This window comes from Platalea leucorodia, assembly GCF_965183815.1.
Source record: "Platalea leucorodia genome assembly, chromosome: Z".
NCBI classification, from domain to species: domain Eukaryota; kingdom Metazoa; phylum Chordata; class Aves; order Pelecaniformes; family Threskiornithidae; genus Platalea; species Platalea leucorodia.
Genome location: NC_138858.1, coordinates 32,140,264 through 32,164,107, shown reverse-complemented (window position 1 = coordinate 32,164,107; position 23,844 = coordinate 32,140,264). Strand labels below are relative to the sequence as shown.

Genomic DNA, 23,844 nt, shown 5'->3' with positions numbered 1-23,844 from the left:
AGTAGTTTAGATAACTCAGATTATATCAGAGGAGTAATTGCATGTGTATCACAGAAATAGAGAGCTTGCATGAGTCAGTGATCTTTGGTGCAAAGTAAATTTATTTTTAGGTTCAGAAGTAGTGATTAGTTATCTCATTAAATTCAGAACACAGGCAGTAAATCTGTGATACAGTTAAGATGAAATCAATGTATATCTTGGGAACATATTTTTACCTTTCATTCTTACCCTATTTAAATGTTGATGCAAATGCACGTCCTCGATGCTGCTACACTTTGTTCTGTTAATATAAATAAAGATACAAGTTTGTAAGTACGCCGATATTATCCTCAGAGATGCAGAGCTGAAATAGAGGAAAAAGCAGGTGCCATTTAACCTCCCCGCTCCCCAAGACCAACTTCACTAGAAGCCAGCCGTGAAAAAGCTGAGGCCCCCCCTCGCCCCCCGTTAACAGCTACAGAAAGCGGCATGTATTATTCCTCCAACAGCCAGTCACTTGAAAGCAAGTCCACGCTCCGCTGCAGAAACACAGAAACCTTTTCTTCCATCCCCGCGAGGCCTTTGTGGAGGAAAACCCCATTTCCTAGGAAAATCACCGCCAGGGCGGGCCCAGGCCGGCCGGGGGCAGCGCGGCGCCCGGGCCAGCCCCGCCGCAGGGATGCTCGGCGCCGCGGGCCGGGGCCGGGCGGGGCGGCGCGGGGTCGCGGGCGGGCGGGCGGGCAGGTGGCGGCGGGGCGGGGCGAGCGCAGCACCGCCCCCGGGCCCCATTGGCGCCGGCGGCGGGGGCCGCGCCGCGCCGCCCCCCGCGGACAAAGTGTGGCTGCCCGCCGGCGGCGGCGGCGGCGGCGGGAGCGGCGGGGCCATGCAGAGCTGCGGGCGCTGGTGGGGGCGGCTGGCGGCCCGCGGGGCGCCGCGGCACCTGCGGCCGGTAGCGGCGGCGGCGGCGGCGGGGGGCGGCCAGCGGCGCTGGAGCGGCGGCGGCGGCGGCGGCGGCGAGGCGGCGAGGTGCATCGAGCAGCTCCTGCCGCGGCACGATGACTTCTCCCGGCGGCACATCGGGCCGCGGGAGCGGGAGAAGCGGGAGATGCTGCGAGCCGTCGGGGTGCAGGTAGGTGGCCGCGCCGTGCGGGGCGGGGGGGGCGGCGCGGCTGGTCCCCGCCCGGTGGGGGCTGCGCCGGCCCGGGCAGCTAACGACGGCGTGCGGTCGCCTCTTTGCAGAGCGTCGAGGAGCTGATGGATAAAACCATCCCGGCCAGCATCCGCCTCCGGAGGCCGCTGAGGATGGATGACCACGTCTGTAAGTGACCGCCTGGCCCGGGGTGCCCCCGCTCCCCCCCGCTGCCCTCCCCGGCGCAGCCCTGCCCGCCCTTCCCGCGGGGGAGGACTTGGGGTGCTGCGCCCCTCCCCCCCCGAGTGTCCCCGCTGAAACGTGTGGCCAACAGACCCCCCGATGAAGTAAAATGCAGGATGAGACTTAAATAAGCGTCACGGTACCATCCCCGACACTTCAGTCCTCACAGGCTAACTCGGTAGAGTAGTTCGGCTGCTGCATTCCTTGCTCTCGCGTAGGAAATCGGTAGGAAAACGTGTGCGGCTGACCGGGGTTGCCCGAAAAAACGTTTTTGAGCTCAAGTGCTACAGTGCCGCCTTCACTTTCTCCCGAGAGTCTGATACGGAGGGAAAAGTGTGGCTAAAAGTCGTCCCCTTAATGTGGACTGCAGCTTCCAATGGGCCGCTGTCTTTTGTTGGCTCTTAGGTTTCCGCAGGATTTCTTTGTTGTTGTCGTCATCCCCCAGATAATAACCTGCATATTCTAATAACATGCAAAGCGTGTGTTACCATATAATGAATACACAGTAGACTAATGGCTAGCATTTTGAATCTATCTGGTTGAGGAAGACGGATAAACTGCAGGAATACAAAACCTCTGAGCCCGCAATTGTGGCGTTACAGTAATTCAGCAAGTTGCTGTAGAAAACTAGATGTGATTTGATGAGTTTTCAGATATTAACGTTGTTAAAAGTTAGCAACCACAGCACAAGATTTCTATCTGTGTGACTGCGATCTTGATAGATATCTGTGAACATCATGCTGGAAATCTGGTGAGTGAAAGAAACACTTAAAAATGCACCGAGCTAAACAACTCCACTGAAACTAACAAAGCTCAGTGACCAATCAGATAATGCAGTCAGTTACATCAGTATTAACTTTATATTTGTGTCAAGATCCTTTGCCTGATTTGTAGAAAATTTGATCCCTCTCGCTGGCTTTTTTTCATTGCTCATCCGTGCACTGTAATTTGAGTGTAAACTTTAGGCCTGCAGCTCCGGTGAGGTTCCCGGCCAGTTCAATCTGGTTACTCCAAGATGACATCACGCGCGAGAGGCAGCGCCACAATGAACAGCCAGGAAAACTAGAGCCTGAAAAGACAGATTCTAGCCAGGGGGGATACAGTATTGGCTGAAAGTTTCTACTTCTGAAGTGTTTTATTAGTACAGTGGTATTTTATTTTTTGGTAAGTCCCCATCCTGTTAAAATGGGGGTGGGGGGGGAGAGGAGAGAAGTGGAATTTAATCACCTTCTTCTGTCTGTATAACTGCTGAAAGTATTGCTTGGCATATTTTCCTATGGTTAATGTATTTTAATCAAGGTACTCCCTGACTGATGTGTGATTTTCACTTACCTTCAGAGAAAAGAACTTCTTAGATTATTGTATTTTTAGGTCTGTAAGAGGGGTTAAATGTAGATTGTCACTAATACCTACTTCTTAAAAACCTTTCTTACGGGGTTTTTTTTTTTGGGGGGGTAGTGTATGATACTCTTATGAAGTTTTACATTACTACAACACACATAAAAGTGATACAGTACAGTTGGGCATTAAAATAATTGTACATTATTGAAAATGGAACCAGTGATGGCAACCTAAGTCAAAATCTTGATGCAGTTTTATGTGTTCTCATGCTGATTTGCATAGCAGTTTTGAAGTGGATGTCTCCTACATTGCTGTGCATTAGTTGATGTTCTGTTGTATGCAAGTTCTCACTGTGCAGCAGGACCTCATTAGCTAAGAGTGTATTTAGTTCACTGGCATTTTGCTCCACTTGCTATGCTGCTCTTGTTCCCTTAGAGTAAACTTTGAAAGAATGTGACTGTGATGCAGAGTCTCACATTGCACAGCATGCAACAGTGAGTTTTCAAAAGAGATGCTTGCATGAGGTACAGAAAGCTTTTTTCTGCACACTGCTGCTTTTTCTTCTGCAGTCAGTGTGATGAACTGTCTTTTGTAATTTAATATGTAGATTTTTGGCACAAGTTTTCCACTACATCGGTAGCAAAAAAATCCACAGCTTGTAAAAGAAAATTTAAAAGCCTCGGCTTAAAGTTATGCAACTTCATGTTGAACCTCCAGTACCTAGGACACTGTAGTCTGAGAAAAACTTGTTTTTTCATTAATGTACCATTAGAGAGAACGCTGTCTTTCCAATCACCAGGGTGGGATTTCTTATATGAGTATGGTATATTATTTCTCTATCATATCCCTTGTATTAAAGGGAAACAGCAAAATTGGGGAGGTGTCATGAGAACTGTATTCTATTTTAAACATATTCTTTTTATTTGTGTAAAGACAATTTTGCTCCCACCATACCCCAAACTCATACATGCAATGAGAGAACAGGGCAAGGCAATTCAAAATGTGGTGTTCAACGTCAGCATTTATAAAATTTCAAATACGGCAATTCCTAGTGGTTTAAATATACACTTCCACTTTTCTGTATAACTTCAATTAAAAGACATAATCATAGTGACTCCACAGGTTAGAATGCAGCTGAACAAAGCAGCTGAGCTCAAGCTACCCCTTTGTATTAGGAAACGCAGTTGAGCTTGCACTAAAGTCTGACTGAACTCAATGCTTACAGCTACAATTAGATATGCAGTTCATGAAAACCACGCAAACACCATAAAGAGTACATCTGGGTGAGTATGATAGGTCTCTGCAATTATATTTGTGGGTGTTTTTAAACTTCTATAGCTTTAGGCCTTGTCTCAGGTGTGTACATTTGATGTATATGCATATCTTCAGATTTTTATTAGGTGTGGCATTAGGAAAGATTGTTTTGCATTACTGATCCTTCCCTTGGTAATGTAACAAGTTGTCTAAAAGACAGAAAATCAATTGGCTGTGTGTATGCGATAGCAGTAAAAAAAAAAAAATCATCCTGTGGATGCAGCTGAGATTAAAGAGCTGTTTTAAATGGTATGGCATATTCCACTGCTCATAAATAAAACCTCTGATTACAGTAGAACCCCAATCTTTTTGTACATGTGTTGTCTTTCCTAGGCATTTTAGCACAGCCCTGCTCTTCCATGGTAAAATCAAGCTTCAGTACTTCTCCGAAGGACAATACGTTGAGAGAGAAAGCCTCTGGCCTTAACTGAACATTTGTTTTGCTTATGTATGAATGAAAAAACTATTCTGGTAAATGCTAAGCTTTGCCGGTACAAGTGCATCTATGCTAGAAATGCTTTTTCAATATTTACTAGTGTTTCTGTATTGGTAGATTTCTTCTTCTACAGAGATGGTCAGTGATTGAGAGGAGGAGTGTAGCCTTTGCTAAGAGGTTTCTGAAATGAGTTGCTTCCTTTGGTATGTAATATGACAGAAGTATCCGTATCCCTTTTCTGACCAAAAAAAAAGCCATTTTACATGTGCCTGCTGCCATGAGCCCACTCACAGTGTAGTAAAACCGCCTGAATATGCCACTGAAAGCCAGTAGGGGTGAAACAGCAAAATGTCTGATTTCCCATAACAGTAAGTTGCAGTCCTGTACCTCAGCCAATTCTGGAAGGGGGGCTTTTTTACAGTCTGCTTTTTCTGCAGATATAGTTAAGGGAAAATGTTATTTTGGCATGTAACTTCTGTTCAGTCAATATTTACAACAAGGCTAGACATCTGCTTGATGCTGAATTGTGATGAGCTGGTATTACAGAGCTTTTTCTCCCACTGTCACAGTAAGTAAACTTTCACAATCAGCTTTTCTTTAGTTGTTGAAGGTGCTTTAGCACATACGTAGTGATTGACCCATTTGAAGTAAAAGAACAGATCAGCTTATGTAAGAGTAATCCTCTTTCTTTTATCCCTGCAAACCTACTGTCTGTATCAGTCTTAGTTATCCCTGCAGTGCTGCTATTGTATGTCCATCTTTATTTAATGGGTAGGCTTTGTTCATACGTTATGTATTTCTGCTTTTTTGTTCAGGATTTGAATTTAAAAAATAAGTCTACAAACTCTGCCATGACTTTTTTTCCAAAATATTCCCAGTTACATTCTCAAATTTTAGGATTTATAAACATTAGTTTATAAAATCTGTGTAAAAAACTAATTCGGTCTCCAGTCGAAACATTTTTAGAAGCAATATAGCACAGATGCAGTCATATTGTAGGAAGGACTGTTTGTATTTTCAAATCTAACTGCTCTTCATGCAGTTAAATCTACTTTAACTATGATTTTGTATTTAAAATGCCAGTTAAAAATTAATTCTGGATGAGTTTATAATCAGCTCCTCACGTCAGTCAGATTTGTAGAGCTGATTTAGTCATTGCAGGTTCCCTGCTGCTGGAGTCCACACTATATGCTTTGGATGCCTATAGTTGGGGTAATTGTCATCCTCCAGAGTGTTGCCACAAGCGGTGCAGGAATCTGCATTACCACTGGTGGCACTTTGCTCCTCGCACTTTGCTCCTCATGGCACTTTGGGGCTGCTGCTCCTCTTTCTGAAGGCAGCAGGCCGTGGGGGTAGGACAGAGAAAGGCAGGCGTGCTGCGGGCCATCAGCTCCTGCGTGCTTTCCGCTCCTTGCAGCATCCTCGGGTTACCTCTGCTGCCCAGGCAGTCTGGGTGAGTGCAGGTGGCCTGAGTGACAGGAGGAGGCGGCAGGGGGTGTTGACTTTCCACCCATCTCATGCGAAGTTGCTGGTCGGACTCCGCACCCGGAACAGGCACTTTTCTTGTGCTGTCCTGCAGCATTATTATGTGTCTGACAGTGCTTTGGAACTGTTTTGCTTCAATATAATCTGATTTTTTTTTTAACAGGGATCGAATTAATTGCTAAAGCAAGAGAAATAAATTCATCCCCATTTTCTTATATCAAGTGTTCTGAAGATCTTGCTTCCTTGATCTCAGAAGCTAGATTTTTTTTAAGACCTGACATAATGTGAAGAAAATTATATCAGATAAATAGTCTCCTCTCTTTTGTGTTTTAAGTTGTATAACTCAAACGGCTCCTTCGCTCTCCCCTCACCCACCCCCCCCGCTATTTTGCACATATCTCACAAGTTCAAGGCAAATCTACTGTGCTAACCACAAAATCACTAGCAGAAATAACAGTATTATAATTTTATAATATGATAATTCACTCCATCTTACTATTTTTGTGTTATATTTTGCCTTTTCTACCTGTGTGTATAGCAGTCATGAAGTGTCCTCACAGAACTACTACTGGGAGCCTCAGTGAATTTTCTCTACGGTTCTAACATAGCAGTACTGCAAGATTAATGAACTTTATTCTGGGTACTGTCTTTGATCATATTATCTAATGAGTGGATGAATAAAGATCAACTGCAGTGACTTAACTGGCAATTTTATTTTTTGCTGAACAGGGTTCTTAAGAATTTATAGTGTGCACCCAATAAAATGAATTCAAGATAAAGGCATTTGAACCATGTTGTCTTAGAAAACTGGAAACAAACAGCTGAGTGTGATGGCCAGTTTCCAACCATTTCTTAACCTTAGTCAATTTTTTAAATTCTGTTTTATTTCCCTGTTTTGGGTATTGCTTCTTTATTGCACCTGTTTCTGGGGAGAATTTAAAAAAAAAAAATCAGTCACCCAACACATACACCTTGTAAGCTGTGTTTTTTCAACTATATGTATTGAAATTTGCCAAAATCCTAGTCTTCATATGTTTTAGCTTTAAATAAACAAATAAATAAATATTTACAAGAATACAGTGTTTCCACTACGTATGCTCTAAGGTATATACTTTATACAGCAGAAAAAGTCTGTGTAATTTTTTGTGTTTGGTGACACTCTTGTTGACCAAACTGGAAACTTAGGAATTTTATTTTGAATTTGAAAATGAATTTTTAAGCATACATAAGATCACTCTTGTTAATATTCTTCTGCCTTTATACTAACTTTCGTTATTTACAGAGTGACCAATAAAGTGTTACACCCCTTTCACAAATATTATTATGGGAATACAGTGTTAAAAGCTAGGCTTGATGGAGTGGGAAATACAGCTACTGACAGAGACACAGGACCCTCTTCAGGCTGGTGCAGACCTGGGGAGGTCTCCAGCCCCTGCCAAGGGCCGGCTCAGCCATGGGCTCAGACCAGGCTGCTCAGGGCTTCACCCAGTCGGAACGTGAAACCTCCAAGGATGGAGACCCAGCCCCACTGCTGGGCTGCTCTCATGGGGAAAAGGCTTCTCCTTATCTCCAGCCTGAGCCTCTCGTGTTTCAGCTTGTGCTGCTGCCTCTCACCCTCCTGCCATGCACCGCTGTGACGAGCCCAGCTGCGTCTCCTCCATCCCCTCCTGTCGGTGCTGGGGATGCTGTTAGGAGTGGTTTCATTCCCTTGCTCTCTGGTCTTTGGCCCCCAACATATATGTTAATTTCCCTCACCCTTGTCTACATCAATTTTGCTTGAATTCTTATGTAAGGTCTTAGGTAAGCCAGGCTGTACAGATAAATCAGGGGCTATTGACTCCCGTCACTCAGGAGTGCAGGTCCTTATGGGCTATCTTCGTAAAGACATGCTGTGATGAACTACTTCAAGGCAGTGTAGGGCATAGGGGAAGGATTGTTCATCCCGGGTCTCTTCAAAGAGGCATGCCAAACGTAGATGTGTATTAGCTGTACTGCTGCTGCTGTTGCCTTTGCAGTGACCAAAGGAGCAGGGTAAGTGAGGTGAAGCAGGAGTAGAGGGAGTGTGCCCTCCAGCATTTCACCACCCTGACTGAAACTGGTAGTGTAACTGTCTTCACAGGTAGCTTGCAAAAATGTAATAATTAAAAATATATTCAGTGTTGGGATACATCAGTGCAGCTCTTCTAGGTGGGATGTCGTTCTACTCTTTAGCTTAATTGCTACCTAAGCTGCTTACAGTCTCACTAGGCTTTTTGCTTTGTGCCTTGAATTAGTTTGGAAACTGATTTATTTCACGGTGCTCTAGCACAAGTTCAGTGTCTTCATGTGGTAGTTGTTAGCTATATTTGCTGAGAAATTGCTCTCTAGAAGAAATGTCCAGTCAGGCAAACAAAGGAAATGCTATCTGGCACATAGTACAGTATTTGTGGTATGTGTTTACTGCAGAAATTACGCTCTGAATGCATTTTTGTGTGTGACATTGGGCTAGCGAGCAAGTTAAATGATAGCCAGCTTCTGCGTTCGACTGCATTTGGAGTTAAACAAGCAAATTCATTACCATTTTCAGAAAAATCAGTGATGTTTGAATTCTGCAGGAATACAGCCCTCCCTCTCAAACTGCAGGCAAACCGTCTTTCATCAAATTTTTGGTTTGCAAGTGGTAGAGGAAGATCTCTACAGTGTTAAAACTCTCAGTTGAAATAAACAAGCAAGTGCATCTGTCTGGAATAAACTGTGGGAGAAGTATTGGGGAGTGGAGCTGCTCACCACGCTTTAGAAACTTTGCCCTGAACGTTGCTGAGTTCGAGTATAATAAACACATTACTCTTTTAAGTCTCCAGAAAAAATTGCAGTTCACTGAAAACAAGAAATTAATCTTTATACATTATATCTAACAGTAACACTGAGTAAAAGGCAGAGAAGAAATGAACTTTGAAGTGAGAACTGAAGATCAGTAAAAAAATAACTTTGTGGGAGGTATAATGTGACTGTGGAAGAAATTAATTGAAAACCAGAAGATTTTTTTAAAAAATTAATCTTTACACATGGAATGCAATAGTAGCACTTTGAGTAAAAGGAAGAGGAGAGACGAGTTTTTCTTTCTTTCTGCATTCTTGGGTACTAAAATACTTTGTAAATCTTTTCCTTTCGCAGATGTTGGGTAGCATTATTCATTGACTACTAGGAACAGGTTGACTGAATGTGATTTTTGCACAGCCTTCAGGACATTGAGAAGTATATAGAAGCAAGACCAAAGACTGAACTATAGTTGGGGGAGGGAGGGAGTGCAAATGCTTTCCATCTGAACACTTCAAAAGCGTTCTGTTATAATCTCTCCAAACTAGATTGGCAGACTCATTTAAAAGTTAATCTTAAATGGAATTTCTTAAGCTAGAAATACTGTAGTCACACTTTTTTTTTTTTTAATAAACTGGTGAAGCACACTAAAAATTGAATTAAAAGAACTGTTCCATTTTATCAGCTATTTAGGAAAAATGTAAGAAAGTAAAGTTCTTTAATACTAACAAATTACTCCTGGGTGCTTGGTATGAGCCCAGTTTGTGCAATTATGGCTCTGTTAGAAACACTAAATCATAGTTGTGGATGGCTATGACTTCATCCAGTGCTGATTCAGCAAGGTTTAGCTAATAAAAGGTGCCTTCTGAGATATATTTTAATGCATGTGCAAGAGACCCAGAATGTACATTGCATTAGCACAAAAAGGGCTCTATAAGCCATTTGCCTACAGCTGTTCCTCTCACTGTTGTTTCCACATTGGTTGAAACCTTGTTATTACTCAGTTGTTGCATTTTCCAGAATTATGGTGGAATTTAAACTGTCACAGAATATTTTACCAGCTTATTATTTTATCTTTACTATTCTTGGTTTGTGCTTTATTCTGCTACTGTTTATACTTGCATCACCAATGTTGCCTTTTTTTTTTTTTTTACACGGGTGCAAGGCATTTCAGTTAAAAACTATTGGCATTATATGTAACTGTACTTTTCTGACATAATTTCTTTTCAACTAGGTGAAAATGAAATCCTTGAAACTCTATACAATATTGCAAGCAAGAACAAGATATGGAGGTCTTATATAGGCATGGGTTATTACAACTGCTCAGTGCCTCAGCCCATTGCACGGAATTTGTTGGAGAATGCAGGATGGTAATGTACCACATTTTCTTTTTACATGCATATGTATAGATATACATTTGAAGTTCATCTTATGAATGAGTATAGACAAATATACCCCAAACCTATTTTTTGACTAAGGCTTTCATATATTTGATACTGATGTGTAAGTGTAGGAACTGTGTTGTTCATGCTGAAGCTAGAGAGGAAAAAGAATACTTTTGACTTTAGAAGGTGCTTTTTCTGTAAAATATTTCATTGATTTTTCTGACTTCTATTCACAGCTCCTATTTATTATGAAATAAAACAAGAATATTTGTTTGCTTAAGGGAGCATACAGACTTAACTCCTAAACTAAAGTAATTCTTTCCTAACTTCTGCCTAAATTTAAACTGGCTCCTTCCTCCACTGATTTATGCAATTTTGGGTGGAGGTAGTTAAATACTATACAATACTTTGATTATGATTTTCTTATGAGGAAGTAAGCAGCCCTGAAAATTTTACAGGCTTTTCTCTTGGTATTTCTTTCTTGATTTTTTTGAAACCAGAGACCTTCAAGAGTTTGAATGTGTATCCATAAAGTATGTTCTTGTCTGAACAAATAATTCACTGATCCCTGAAAACAGGTAGACAGCAATACTTGATAATTCATTTTTGAAGAGGCTGAGAATATTGTACTTTGCTCTCATCACCCAGCTGACATTTCAATTTTTTGGGACAAACGAAAGAATAACCTGTCTGACAGACTTGAATTTGAATGTTATTGGGTTTTGTTGTGTTGTTTTTTTTTTTACTTAAATGTAAAAAGGAAAATATTTTAATGCATTGATTTCTATCTTGTGAACAGCACTAATCTAAATAATAATGGGGTTTTGTCTCTTGATGGACTTTTCCTGACAAGGACACTAAGGCTTGATTATAAATACTCATTTAGCATTGACATTTCTCTAAAGAACTGTAACTCAGAAATGATGCAACAGAAAAACTAAATTTAATGTGGCATCTCACTTTCCAACAGATTGAATGCCAGTGATACCCTACATTGTCTCAATTGGTTTAGAAGTTCACTTATCTCTAGTCAGTAACATCCTTTTTTTTGTACTGTATTAAAGTAATAACTGTCGTCTTTATTACTGAGTAATTTTTATTTTAATAAAAGCAATATTTAAAGGTTTATGTATATATATATAAAAAACCCCAACCAACCAACCGACCAAAGAGTCAAATTAGTCAGTGTAAAAAGCCATTGTTGCTTAGATGCTGTATTTTTTGTACTTGGATTGCCATAAATGGGTCTAGGTATCTGTAGACTTCCAAGTCTAAGTATTTTTAGACTCGGCTGCTCTATTTGCATCTCAAACTTTTGAATTGACGAAAAAGTTGACCTGTTTGGACTCAAGGAATCTATGCAGTACATCTATACAAAGTTTTATTTGGCCTTATCCCTGCCCACTTTTTGCAACATACACGATCTAAATATTTCAGTACAGTGCCGCAGAACAAATAATCAGTTGCTAGAGGCAAAAATAAGAACAATTAAAAAGTAAGTGGACCAAAATGAACTGCATATTTTTAAATCCTAAAAAAATTACATAGTGTTAATGAAACAACTAGGAGAGTCTGTCAGAAATCTGTTCTTGCAGTGTCCAGTAAAGTCAAACTAGATGGCTAAAAGCTAAACTTTTAGATGGCTAAAGTGAAGGCTAAAATATTCATTGGGGAGAAGGTGTATGTGTGCGTGTGCATGTGTGCAAAAGCAACTATACAGGCTTTATGGAAGCTGTTTAAGAAATCAAACCTCTCCTTACACCTACGGAGTGTGTAACAAACACTTTCTGTGCTAACACACTACAGTTGCAACTCCAAGGGAAATGCTGCAAGCGCAGGCTTATTGTTTCTGATGAATTTTGCCTCTCTCACATGACTTGTAGTTTCTCATTGCTTGGCATTTGTTGGAGCAAGGCTTGCATTGGAATACAATGTAAGTTTATAAAAGATTGTTCGTAGAAGTCTGTGAACATGAAAGTGAAGGACTTCACAGTATTAAGGACACTTGGACTTGCTAGAAGGAGGTAGGGAGCAAAGGGTTAGATTTCAGGAGAAAACTGTTTAGAACAAAATCTATTTTCAGCTGAAAATGAGACTACTGACCCATACTGCTTTCTTTAGAAGATTACCACAAAAGTCTTCCCAAATCTCTGATTCTGTTAAGAAAATACTCAACACTGTTGGAGTTTCAAAACTTTTTGAAGCATTTTGACAATGATCTGTAAGATCTGTGTTCACAGTAAAAGCTGAATAGCTTAATTACTGTGAGATAAAACTGTCTGACCAAAACTATGCACTAATAAGTGCCTGGGAAGTCAGCATGCAGGAATTTCTTGTACTGGTAGCTTTAGAAAAGCATAGGCGTCCTTTTCTTTTAAGTCTGAATCCCATTTTAATTACTGTATTTGTGAAAGAAACTATTTCAAAACATTTGGGGTAGATATTTTTCAGATAACTTTTTATCCAAGGAACGCTTTGATTGAAAGTTAGAGAACAAGCAGAGAAATTTCTGTTGTGGACCTGAAATGCTGTAGTTAGAATTCCAATCATCTCCTATGTGAGGTATTTGACTTAGTCACAGAAGGTAGAGGATAAGTATCCCTTATTTTTTATTTCTTTTTGGTCTTGGTTAGTGGCTGCTAACCCTTCCTTGTTCCTAGCAATCTGTGACTAACAATTCCATGCTAACATGGGGTGGAAGTCTTAAAAGTATTTTCCATACACTACTTTTAGTAAAAATATTAGCCTGTTTTTTCCAAGCAAATAAGTAGCAGGCCAATGTGTAACTTACTTTGTCCTTAGAACACCTCAACTCTCAAATGCAGGCAGAAGGATTTATTTTGGGGCATACCACCAATTATGTGACTTTCAGCACAGACCCCTCAAATGTATGAATACCTATCATCTGTCTGCTGGTATGGATGCATAGTCCTTATTCTGCTGTACTCCATATTAACATATTCATTCAATTTTTTTCACACCAAATGTGCTAAGCTCTTTCCCTAATAGCATTCCAAATTAATTCTGTGCCCTGCCATGAACATAAGTGAATAACTGAAAATGTGGAGAATATTTGGTTTCAGAAATCAACTTAGATGCAGGCTTCTCATTAACCTATATGTCAGACCACTGTTGTGTTTATTTTTGGGGCTTAAATGGATAAAAATACCTCTCAGGCCTTGGAAATCAAGAAGGCCTTTAAAGTCACACTTATACCATATAAAGGAGCATGATGCAGAGGTGTCCAAAGTACCACTCACTTGATTCCTTTGCCCCTAGACATTAAATATGTAAGGATAAAGTACCTGTGCCAAGGACACCTGCAATCTTTACATCAGTAGTGTAACTTACTAAACTTACTAGCTATTAGCATTCCGCACTTACGCATTGCATTCTGAAAATTACTGCATATCATGTAAAAATCTGATGTAAACATTACACAGCTGGTTTCTACTTGTAGACCAGATAGAGAAAGCTGCACAAGCAACTACAAAGCATTTCAAATTGGCAGTAAATTCAGTGTTTATGCTTCGAGTGGAAACTGGCATGTCTCCATAAGACTATCCAGCTTTCTCAAACCCATGGGTAAGATGCTGGTTTAGGAACACCTTTATAACTGCTCTTCAAAGATGCATAAAGTGCCAAGTAACGTATCTAGCACTCTATATACAGTACAGCATTTGGGAATTTTACAGGCTGGATGGAACTGCTTGCAGTTGGATGGCTCCTAGTTGTACAACTTTAGTGTCTTTCTACACTGCAATATTTATATATGTGCATATTTAAATTAAATACAGCTGGTTTGTTTTGTTTTGTTTCAGTTTTGGCCTTAACAGTGATGTCCAGTCCATAAAAGTCAGATAATTTAAAACTTTCATGTATTCATGACTGAACTTCAGTCTTGGTTTTCCCGTGTTGTCAAATGTATGAATTACCTTTTTTTCTGTGGCTCATGTATGTTGGTTTTAAATTCTACTAGCGGTCTGTCCTTACTTTATGTTCACTTCATCTTATTAATTGTCAGATCTCAAAAAGAATACTCTCTATAACTGGAAATCCAAATCAATTCTACCTCTGCCATTGCATGAGATTAGTCTTGCAGATGTCTAAAACTGCAAGAATGTAACGTATAACAAGGTAAAAGTATTGTGTTGATTATGAATACATTAACTTTCCAGAGATTCAGTCAAAGTATAGAAAAAAATCAGTAAGGAAGATAAATGGTGAACTGTTTTGCTAGAACTTAGTCTATATTAAGAAATAAATTAGGCTTAGTCTTAAATCTTACTGAACGTACACATACAAATACTAATCAAGAATTAGTTCATTGAATGTTGCTTGATAACGGAGTTTTCTGAATCTTTGCATGGAAGCAAGAGCTAACTTTAGTATAAAGAAGCCACAATTGTTAATCTTGCAGTTAATGTATAGTCTGTTTTTTTTGTTGCTAAACCTAGAACAAACTCAACTCCCAAGTACAAAAGCTTCTGCTCTTTCATAAGCCAGGTCTTTTGATGAGTGGCCGAGCTTTTGGCTGAAAGCATACTTCCTCGATACTTCCTGCTTTGATGCCAGGTTTTCTTTTAAAACTTTCATTGGTATCTTAAAGTTGGTATTCATACAAGTATTTTTAAGAGTAAAATGAGGCAAAGGGTGAAACACTATACTAAAGCAAAGAGTTATAAAAGCTACAAAAAATGACGCGACTTACTACCCAACTCCTGAAGGTCAGACACTGGCTCAAGAAAGATGCCCCAAACTTCTCATGAATAGTTTCTTTTGTGACATGACCTGTCTGCCTTAATTAGCTGGGGAGCATTTGTCTGCAGAAGTACTTTTGGTCATTACAGATGCTGACTGGAGATCATATTTTCCTCTAGTTTGATTGTACAAGAGGCAGTTTGTAGTTGTGTTCCTTGCCACAATGGTAATTCTTCGTTTTTATTTTAATGTCAGTGGTGCTGGATGTGAATTATGTGCAGAATAGCCACTTGAACAAACCTAAGCAGAAGAGAGGAACTTTTGAATGGGAGCTGGTTTAGTGTGTTTTTTAGAGATTTGATTTATGTAAAAGTTTGCTTCAGAAATTACTTCTACTTTTAAAGAGTTTGCTTTTAAATGACTTCAAAAAGTCATTTACACGTGGTACAGGTTCAGGCAGAAGTCAGAATGCAGACTAAAGCCAGTATTTTATTTGAAGAAATTGTGGAGAAGTAGAAGCTTATACAGTGCCAAACAACCTTCCAAAAAAAAAAATGAAAAGTGTTTAAATAAATGTTTTTATGTTATAAAAGGTGTCTTTACCTGTGCAACTGTTAAACTTCGTGCACTGTAATTTGCAGTAATACTGGAATTCAGAATTTCTTGGTTGAATTTTTTCCATCCTTTCCAAAATTGGTTGGTTTTACTTGAACTATTTTTACTATTCAAAAGCATAACATCAAAATTACAAAGCTTCGTTAATTCTGTTTTGTAGTACAGTGTGTTATGCCAACTATGTGGGATAGGATTGAGGTTATTCAAGGGAACCATTAAATTAGCAGCTACTTAGTAGCAGTTTAAGAACAGATTTATTTATTTATTTTACACAATGGAAAAACTTCATTTAAAGAATCATTTGAGCATAAACTATGAGTGGAAATTCTTGAGGCTTTTTTAATAGGTTTCTGAGGAGCTGATTTCAGTGGTCTGCTTTGAAGCATTCACTGCAAAGTCTATCTCTAATTACATAAGATAAAATCTTAGGAAAGGGGATTCTCATCAAGTAAGGAGTTGTGAACATTACTCACATCTTAAGAAAGATGCTTTGTCTTTGAAAACAAAATAGAGAATTTTGCACCACATGAACAGCTACAACTTTAATGTCCTTTAGCAAAATTTGCAGCCTATTTTAATGTGAAGTATTGCTTCTCTACTACTGTTTTTTCTTTTTTTTCCTACCTTTCTCATTTTGCATCAGTCCCTAATTGGTAATAGTTTAATGAAACAATGTTTTTGTTGAAATGAACAATAAAGCTAGTATACTCAACTTTAATTAAAATCTCACTTCTGTTAACTGATTATTCTGGCTAGTTCTAACCAATGATCCTTGATTTTATTTTTCTTCTCTTGCACTGAGTAATATTTCTCTAATGCATTTCAATTAATCTCAATGCTTTAATTCTTATTAGTCTACTTGTAGTTCCTCCTGCAAGTTATACTGCAAAAAAAGGCCTTTAGCTGAAATAAAATGAGAAAGTAAGATTGTTAACTTCAAGTACAGAGGAGTTTCTTTTATGAAGCAAGAAAACTCATTGTTCATGCACAGAAGTTGGGAATAACTCTTTTTATTGGTGAGAACTGAGTGGGCAGGGGGACCATTCAGAAAACAAATCTTTATAGTCCCAGATTGAAAGTTTATTTGACAAACTGAAAACTGGGTTTAGCAGCAGTGGAGAAAAAAAAAATTATTATTGTTGAGATGAGCAATGTTGCATGCAGCCCAGGACATGGTGTCGCTTGTGAACTATGCAGTCAAGTATATGATGATAAATAGTTTAGTGTTAGACTTGGCTAAGAAGCAGGAAAACCCTTCAATATTTGGGAAAATCATCAATATTTATCTAATTTGATCATAGAATACCAGGTTGGAAGGGACCTCGAGGATCATCTGGTCCAACCTTTCTAGGCAAGAGCACAATCTAGATGAGATGGCCCAGCACCATGTCCAGCTGAGTCTTAAATGTGTTCAGCATAGGGGAGTCAACCACTTCCCTGGGGAGATTATTCCAATGATTGCCTGTTCTCATTGTGAAAAATTTACCTCTCGTGTCCAATCGGAATCTCCCTGGGAGTAACTTGTACCCATTACCCCTTGTCCTCACCATGTGACTCCTTGTGAAAAGGGAGCCTCCATCTTCTTTGTAGCTCCCCTTTAGAGTACTGGTACATGGATAAATTGATAAATTGCTATTGCTTTCTGTCACTGTACTGAGCAGTATATGTGAGAATTTGAGCATATGTATCATTTAAATAGACACTAAATGCATTAGCATCATATATTACACTTTGAGTTCACTTATTGAATATGTCCTTCTTTCTAGCTCTTCCATTCTCTTCTTCAGGACTTTTTTCCTACCTTCTCTCTTGCATTACTATTTTATTGCTCCTCTCATCTTGCTCTATACCACAGGTTCTGCAGCTTGTTCTTTGAAAATCTGTTGCTCACCTTCTACTGCCTACACATGACTTGAGCTTCCAAATACTTCAGTCTCTCTTTAAAGATTATACCTTCATCCATAAGCATTTTTCAAAAGTTTAGGGCTTACTACCGCCCTTTCAGGAAACAAACTGTTGTTTTCTTCCATTCCTAGAAAACAGAGGCCATGAGTGTTCCCACTTATCACTTTTTTTCTGGCCGCTACTCTGAATTCAAACTGGCGTAAAGTCTGTCCTGAACAACCATGGAATCCAGTGTTCAAATTTCCAGCAGTGAGAGGAGAGTCTGATCTCTGTTCTTGCCTCTCATCCCTGCACCCATGCTGCTTTGTTTTTCTGAACTGTTATGATGGAGTGTTTCCCTTAGATTGTTGCCTTTTCTAAGGAATTGCTTGTGTTGCCTCTACTGTTTTGTTCTCCAAATGACAACAGATAAAACATCAGTCTCACTTCCCTTCACTAACATATATGGAAGCTGTCATTTCACAAAAAGTTGCATATTTCTGAGCTTGAAATGCTGAGTGCTTTTCCTCCCATAAGAGTGGAGAAGACTTGGCAAGTAAAGGGCTTCAGAAACAGTATTGAAAGATAATGGCAATACCTAGCTATGACTGAACTAAGCATTCTCATTTGGATATTGTGACTTGACTCAGTCCTCCCACACTTAGCACTTAATTCCCCTCTCCCTTCCCCAAGATGCATTCGCACTTCTGTTTTATAAGTAATTTCTTTTTTCAAAATGGAGAAATAGAACTCTTCTTCTGTAAAAAGCCAAGTCAATACCAGAAGAGAAAATATTCTCAGGCTTCCAGGACAGTAATAAATGACAGCCATCTAAAAATAACTGTTTTCTAACAAATTTCCATGTTAGTGAATTATGCTTTATAATTTATTTTTCCTATGACACAGTTCAGTTACATATTGGCATCATTCTGTTACATGTTTATTTTCCTAGACCCAAACTCATATTTCTTTTCTTACAGGGTTACCCAGTATACACCTTACCAACCTGAGGTCTCTCAGGGCAGGCTGGAGAGCCTGCTAAATTACCAGACTATGGTGTGCGATATCACAGGAATGGATGTGGCTAACGCATCTTTGCTGGATGAGGGGACAGCTGCTGCAGAAGCCATGCAGTTATGTCACAGGTACTATGTTAATTGTATGGTTAAACCACAGCACTAAGAAATTTTGGAGACTGAAAGGCATCTCTCCTGTGTAGACATGGATAGGTGAGTGGGTTGAAGTTGGGTGTGGCCTTTTTGACTGTGAGCAGGTCACTAAACAACTATAGTCCGTGCTATTAAGCCCCCAGAGAAGTTCCCAGTGTTGATGTGAATTTTTAACTCAGACATCTAAGGCCTTGAGAAACCTAAGAACCTAGAGACCAGGGGAAAGTCTAGAGCAAGGAAGACTTAACCCGGTGGAGGAGGGTCAGGTTAGAGAATACATAACCAAACTGGACATACACAAGTCCGTGGGCCCTGATGTGATGCACTCATGAATGCTGAGGGAACCGCTTGATGTCATTGCGAGGACACTCTTGATTGTCTCTGAACAATCATAGTGACTGGGAGAGGTGCCTCAGCACTGGAGGAAAGCAAATGTCACTCCTATCTTCAGGAAGGGCAGGAATGAGGATTCAGGGAACTACCGGCCGATCAGCCTCAGCTCGATCCCTCGAAGATGATGGAAAACCTGCTCGTCCTGGTAACCGTTTCCAGGCATGCGAAGGACTAGAAGGTGATCAGGAGTCACCAGCATGGATTCACACAAGGGAAGTCATGCTTGACCAACCTGATAACCTTCTGCACTTAAATGGCTGGCTTGATAGATGAGGGGAGAGCAGTGGGTACTGTCTACCTTGACGGTCCCTCTTAAATCCTCGCAGAGAAGCTGAAGAAGTGTGGGCTGGATGAGGCAAGAGTGAGGTGGATTGAAAACTGGATGAATGACTGGGTGGTGATCAGTGACATGAAGTCTAGTTGGAGGCCAGTTATTAATGGCGTACCCCAGGGGCAACACTGGGTCCAATTAATGATTTGGATGATGTGGCAGAGTGTATCCTCAGCAAGCTTGCTGATGACACAAAACTGGGAGGAGCAGCTGCTACACCAGAGGGTTGTGCTGCCATCCAGAGGGACCTTGACAAGCTGGAGAAATGGGCTGACATGAACCTCATGAAGCTCAACAAGGGGAAGTGCAAAGTGCTGCACCTGGGCAGGAACAACCCCAGGCATATGAGGTACATGATGGGGCCTGGCAGGCTGGAAAGCAGCTTTGCAGAAAAGGCCTTTGAGGGTTCTGAGGGACACCAAGTTGAACATGAGCTGGCAATGTGCTCTGGTGGCAAAGGCAGCGACTGGTATCCTGGGCTGCAGTAGGGGGAGTGTTGCCAACAGGTCAAGGGAGGTGATCCTTGCCATCTCCTCAGCGCTGATGAGGCCACAGCCTGAGCACTGTGCCCAGTTCTGGGCTCCCCGGTACAGGAGAGACATAGATGTGCTGGAGAGAGTCTAGTTGCCCTGCCCATGGTACCAGCCTAGCTGCTGGCACCCAGACACACACCTGCTCCAACTGCTACCACCACAGAGACACGGGCCCCCATGGCTGAGGTGCTGCTCCAGTTGCTGGCACTGAAGTCTACTCACTCTGGTCACTCCAGTTGTTGCAACATGGACATGTGAATCCTCTGTGACCTGACTGCAGTTGCTGGCACCATATATGTCCACCCCCCGCTCCTGGAATACAGAGTTCCACCACCCATGAAAAGAATCAGAAAAGAATTTAACAAGAAGAGAGGACAGACTGCACTAGTAGGGTGCAAGTGCATCAGCCAGCAAGTATTTACATATGACTGGCCCTGTTTACTCCCTTACCCCTCTATGTTCTTATACTTGTTCCTCCCAGAATCACTTAGCTGTATCCCTTTTCCCTTAAACATCTCATAATAAGCCCTTGCAACCCCAAAATGCTTTTCCCCTGCATCCCATCTTGTCTTCTCCCCCGGGGGGGGGGTGTCCAGGCAGCGTGTCTGTCTGGGTTAATTAGTTAATTTGAGTTCCCACCTGCCTTGGGGCCTCTGTGCTCCTCTGTGCTCGTGGAGATGGGTCTCTGATGGGCTGATATCTCCTGTGATGGGCCTGGGAGCAGCAGGGACAGGGTGTTATTTGGGCTCCCCCACCTGCCATTGCCTCCCTGTGGGGGTGCAGAGGAGCTTTCATCACATAACCTGACAGTCTGCGGCATGAATCTCTTGTGTCCGTGAACACTGAAGACATGAATTGGTTTTTTCCACTAGTGGTTAAAAGGAGCTTTAAAAAACAAAGTGTGTCAGTCCTAAGCTGCTAAAGGTGGAACTGTTAGTGGTATATCCAAATTTACTTTCAGGGATCTGTATCATAGGGGCATTTGAAAGGGATCTGCAAATCAAATGACATCTGAGAGATGACTGAAGGTGACTGTTTATCAGGAGGGAGATTACACAGCAGAGACTGTGTTGTAACTATTCAGTTACAACATCAGTCTGACACAAAATCGTGTTTACCAGGGAAAACTGTCTTAGTCTCCATTTCACTAATATGAGGGCTCATGTTTGGTTTTCCAGGGCAACACTGAAAATCTGTATTAAAGACATCTGTATTAAAGTTGTATTCCTTTAAAAGTGTATGTGTGTGTGGAGGCATTCCTGCAGCTTCTTAAGTTGGCTCCTTGTTCTGTTTCATAGTCTGTTCTAATTTTTGTCATGTATGAATCTTATTTGAGTGTCTGAAATGAACTTTCTTATTTTGAATGGACCAGAACCTTCCTTCAATCTTACACTTAATTTGGTTATGGGAACCAAAATTTAAAACTGCCTTTTAGCTTAGGAAAACTCACATTTAGAAAACAAATTAATTTTATTTCCATGGAAAACAATATATTCTTGATATGTAACCCTTCTTTTTTTCCTTTTCTTTTTAACAGGCACAACAAAAGAAGGAAGTTCTATGTAGATGCCCGATGCCACCCTCAAACTATAGCAGTGGTCCAAACTAGAGCAAAGTAATGTTTTTCTCCATTTTCCACCATATCTTTTCACTTACGTTGAATCGTTTTTCATCTGTGCCTCTTCACCGTATACCTAACATTTTTGGAATATAAGATTATGCTTTCTTTGCAAAATAGAAGCAGAAATCTGTTACTTCTACTTTTCCAGTCCAATACAACTGCAAAGTAATTAAAGATGTTTAAAAAGAGACTAAACATCTGATAAAAAGAAAATATTTAATTTCCCCTTAAAGTTGTTTGTGCAAATATATACATTTGATTATTGAGTTCCGTCTGGTCATTTTTTTAACTAGGAAATTAATTACCCTAGATAGCAAAACTTCTCTTTTAATGAAAGCTAAATCCATTTTAAGTTTACAGTTTAAAGTAACCAGCTTCTAAAAATATGACTTGGTTCTCAAAGTTAAACATGCTAAAGCAGAAAATGTTGATATCAAGTAGCTTATGTATACTCTGCTCTGCTTTCCTCCATATTTCTGATGATGATATCAAATGCAATTACTCTTCAGTACTATATACCATGACATGAAACATTCTCAATGTTTAGTGCTGCAAAGCAGGTTCAACTCTTTGTATGTTAAAGAAAAAAGTAATCTATAAGTCCATGAAAACATAATATTAAGTATCACTCCAAGGCAGCAAGTGGTTTGAATGTGTTGTCCTCTGCATGTTTTTGTTTTCCAGTTATACTGGTGTTATTACTGAGCTCAAATTACCCCATGAGATGGATTTCAGTGGAAAGGATGTCAGTGGAGTATTATTTCAGTATCCAGACACTGAAGGGAAGGTGGAAGACTTCTCTGAACTTGTTGAAAGAGCTCATCAGAACGGGGTAAAGTAAATTTTGTTAGTCTCACAGATTGCAATCTGATGCATCAAACAGCCATAGTCATAAAAACTAAGAAGTGTTGCATGAGATACCATCTAAAGTATTACTCTTCAGCTCCATGCAATTGATAACCATTACAACCATTACAACCATTGCACCTCAGCTCTGTGCAAATGATAGGAACTGTTTGAAGCTATATCTTGTTTAAACTTAGCTCCCATGCAAACACCATTTGTTCAGAAAAGAGGCTGACTGCTCTGTGCACTTCTGTTCTCAGACTCTCGCCTGCTGCGCTACTGATCTTCTGGCTCTCTGTATTCTGAAGCCTCCCGGAGAGTTTGGGGTAGATGTTGTGCTGGGTAACTCCCAGAGGTTTGGCGTGCCACTCTGCTATGGAGGACCCCACGCGGCATTCTTTGCTGTCAAGGAAAATCTAGTGAGAATGATGCCTGGCAGAATGGTGGGTGTTACAAGGTAAGGGCTCCCTTTGCCATTAGTCTCTTCAGGGAAAATCAAAATAAAACACATTATGACCATCTTGTGAAGCCTTTGTGAATAACAGCTGATCATGGTGTTGTACCGAACACCTTTTTTCTTGAAAACTGGGAGAATAAAAGTTGCCTTCGATTTTTAGGGAGCAAGATTAAAGAATTGCATTTGTGTGGACTGTCTATAGTGCTTGCCGAACTTGCATATTGTGAACCGTCCATAGTGCTTGCTGCAATGTGGGATGAAGAGATAACCGAAATAGCAAAGAGGATTAATTGTGATGGCATGAGGCTTTGCAAGCTAACTTATTCAGCTTATTCTGTACTGTCATTCCTTTTTCTCTGACATCCAGTCACTAAAAACATAAATGGGAAGAAGTAGAAAATTCAGTGAACCTCCCAAATAATCAAGAAGAAACTTAATCTAGTTCAAATTTTAGTCAAGTTTAAACAAAACAGAGAAATAGCGTGCAAAAACTTACCTCTAATTCTTGTTATTGGTGACATATTTTGAATTTTGACAAGATATCTAACAGGGAATAGTAGAAATGCAAAGTAATTGTCACTGGAAAGACTGCATGTCTTTGGCACAGAAGCTATTCAGAAGTACTTCAGTAACCAAAACAACTAATGACATTAAGAGTTATCAATAAGCTTCGAAATATTTCATTTGTATAGTAATATTCTTTCAAATATAGTTTTAATCATTTTGCTTATTCTAAGGGTATCCTTAGGCTTTACTCATAGTTCTGAAATCTCATCCCCAATTCAGATTTTGATCATAAGTCTGGTACAATCTTTTACAAAAGAACAGTAATTCTATTTATCAAGGTCATGCTACTGCTCTGTGGCTACACCTAGTTTAATATTTTTAATCTACTTTCATCTTTCTGCATCTCAAGAAAGCTGGAAAAGAAAAGGTTAACATGGAAAAAGCTACCGTACTTTCTCAATGCAGCTTTCTGCCGTGGATTTTTTTAGGTTTTTGATCACAGAATCACAGAGTGATTGAGGTTGGAAGGGATCTCCAGAGGTCATCTGGTCTAACCCTCCTGCTCAAGCAGGGTGACATAGAGCCAATAGCCCCGGACCATGTCCAGATGTCTTTTGAAGATCTCCAAGGAAGGAGACTCCATAGTTTCTCTGGGCAACCTGTGCTAGCAGTCAGTCAC

The 23,844-nt window shown here is 40.4% G+C and overlaps 1 protein-coding gene across 1 annotated transcript in view; it reads left to right on the top strand.

The window, feature by feature from the left end:
• Positions 1-7,380: 7,380 nt before the first annotated feature.
• Positions 7,381-23,844, top strand: part of GLDC (glycine decarboxylase) — a gene marked incomplete at both ends in the record, with an annotated part of 44,910 nt that continues 28,446 nt past the window's right edge. The window contains 6 exons of the mRNA XM_082335402.1: positions 7,381-7,600; positions 9,958-10,093; positions 18,289-18,453; positions 21,272-21,349; positions 22,040-22,187; positions 22,462-22,658. Of these exons, the coding sequence (XP_082191528.1) occupies positions 7,381-7,600; positions 9,958-10,093; positions 18,289-18,453; positions 21,272-21,349; positions 22,040-22,187; positions 22,462-22,658 (944 nt within the window). The remainder of the gene's footprint in view (positions 7,601-9,957; positions 10,094-18,288; positions 18,454-21,271; positions 21,350-22,039; positions 22,188-22,461; positions 22,659-23,844) is intronic.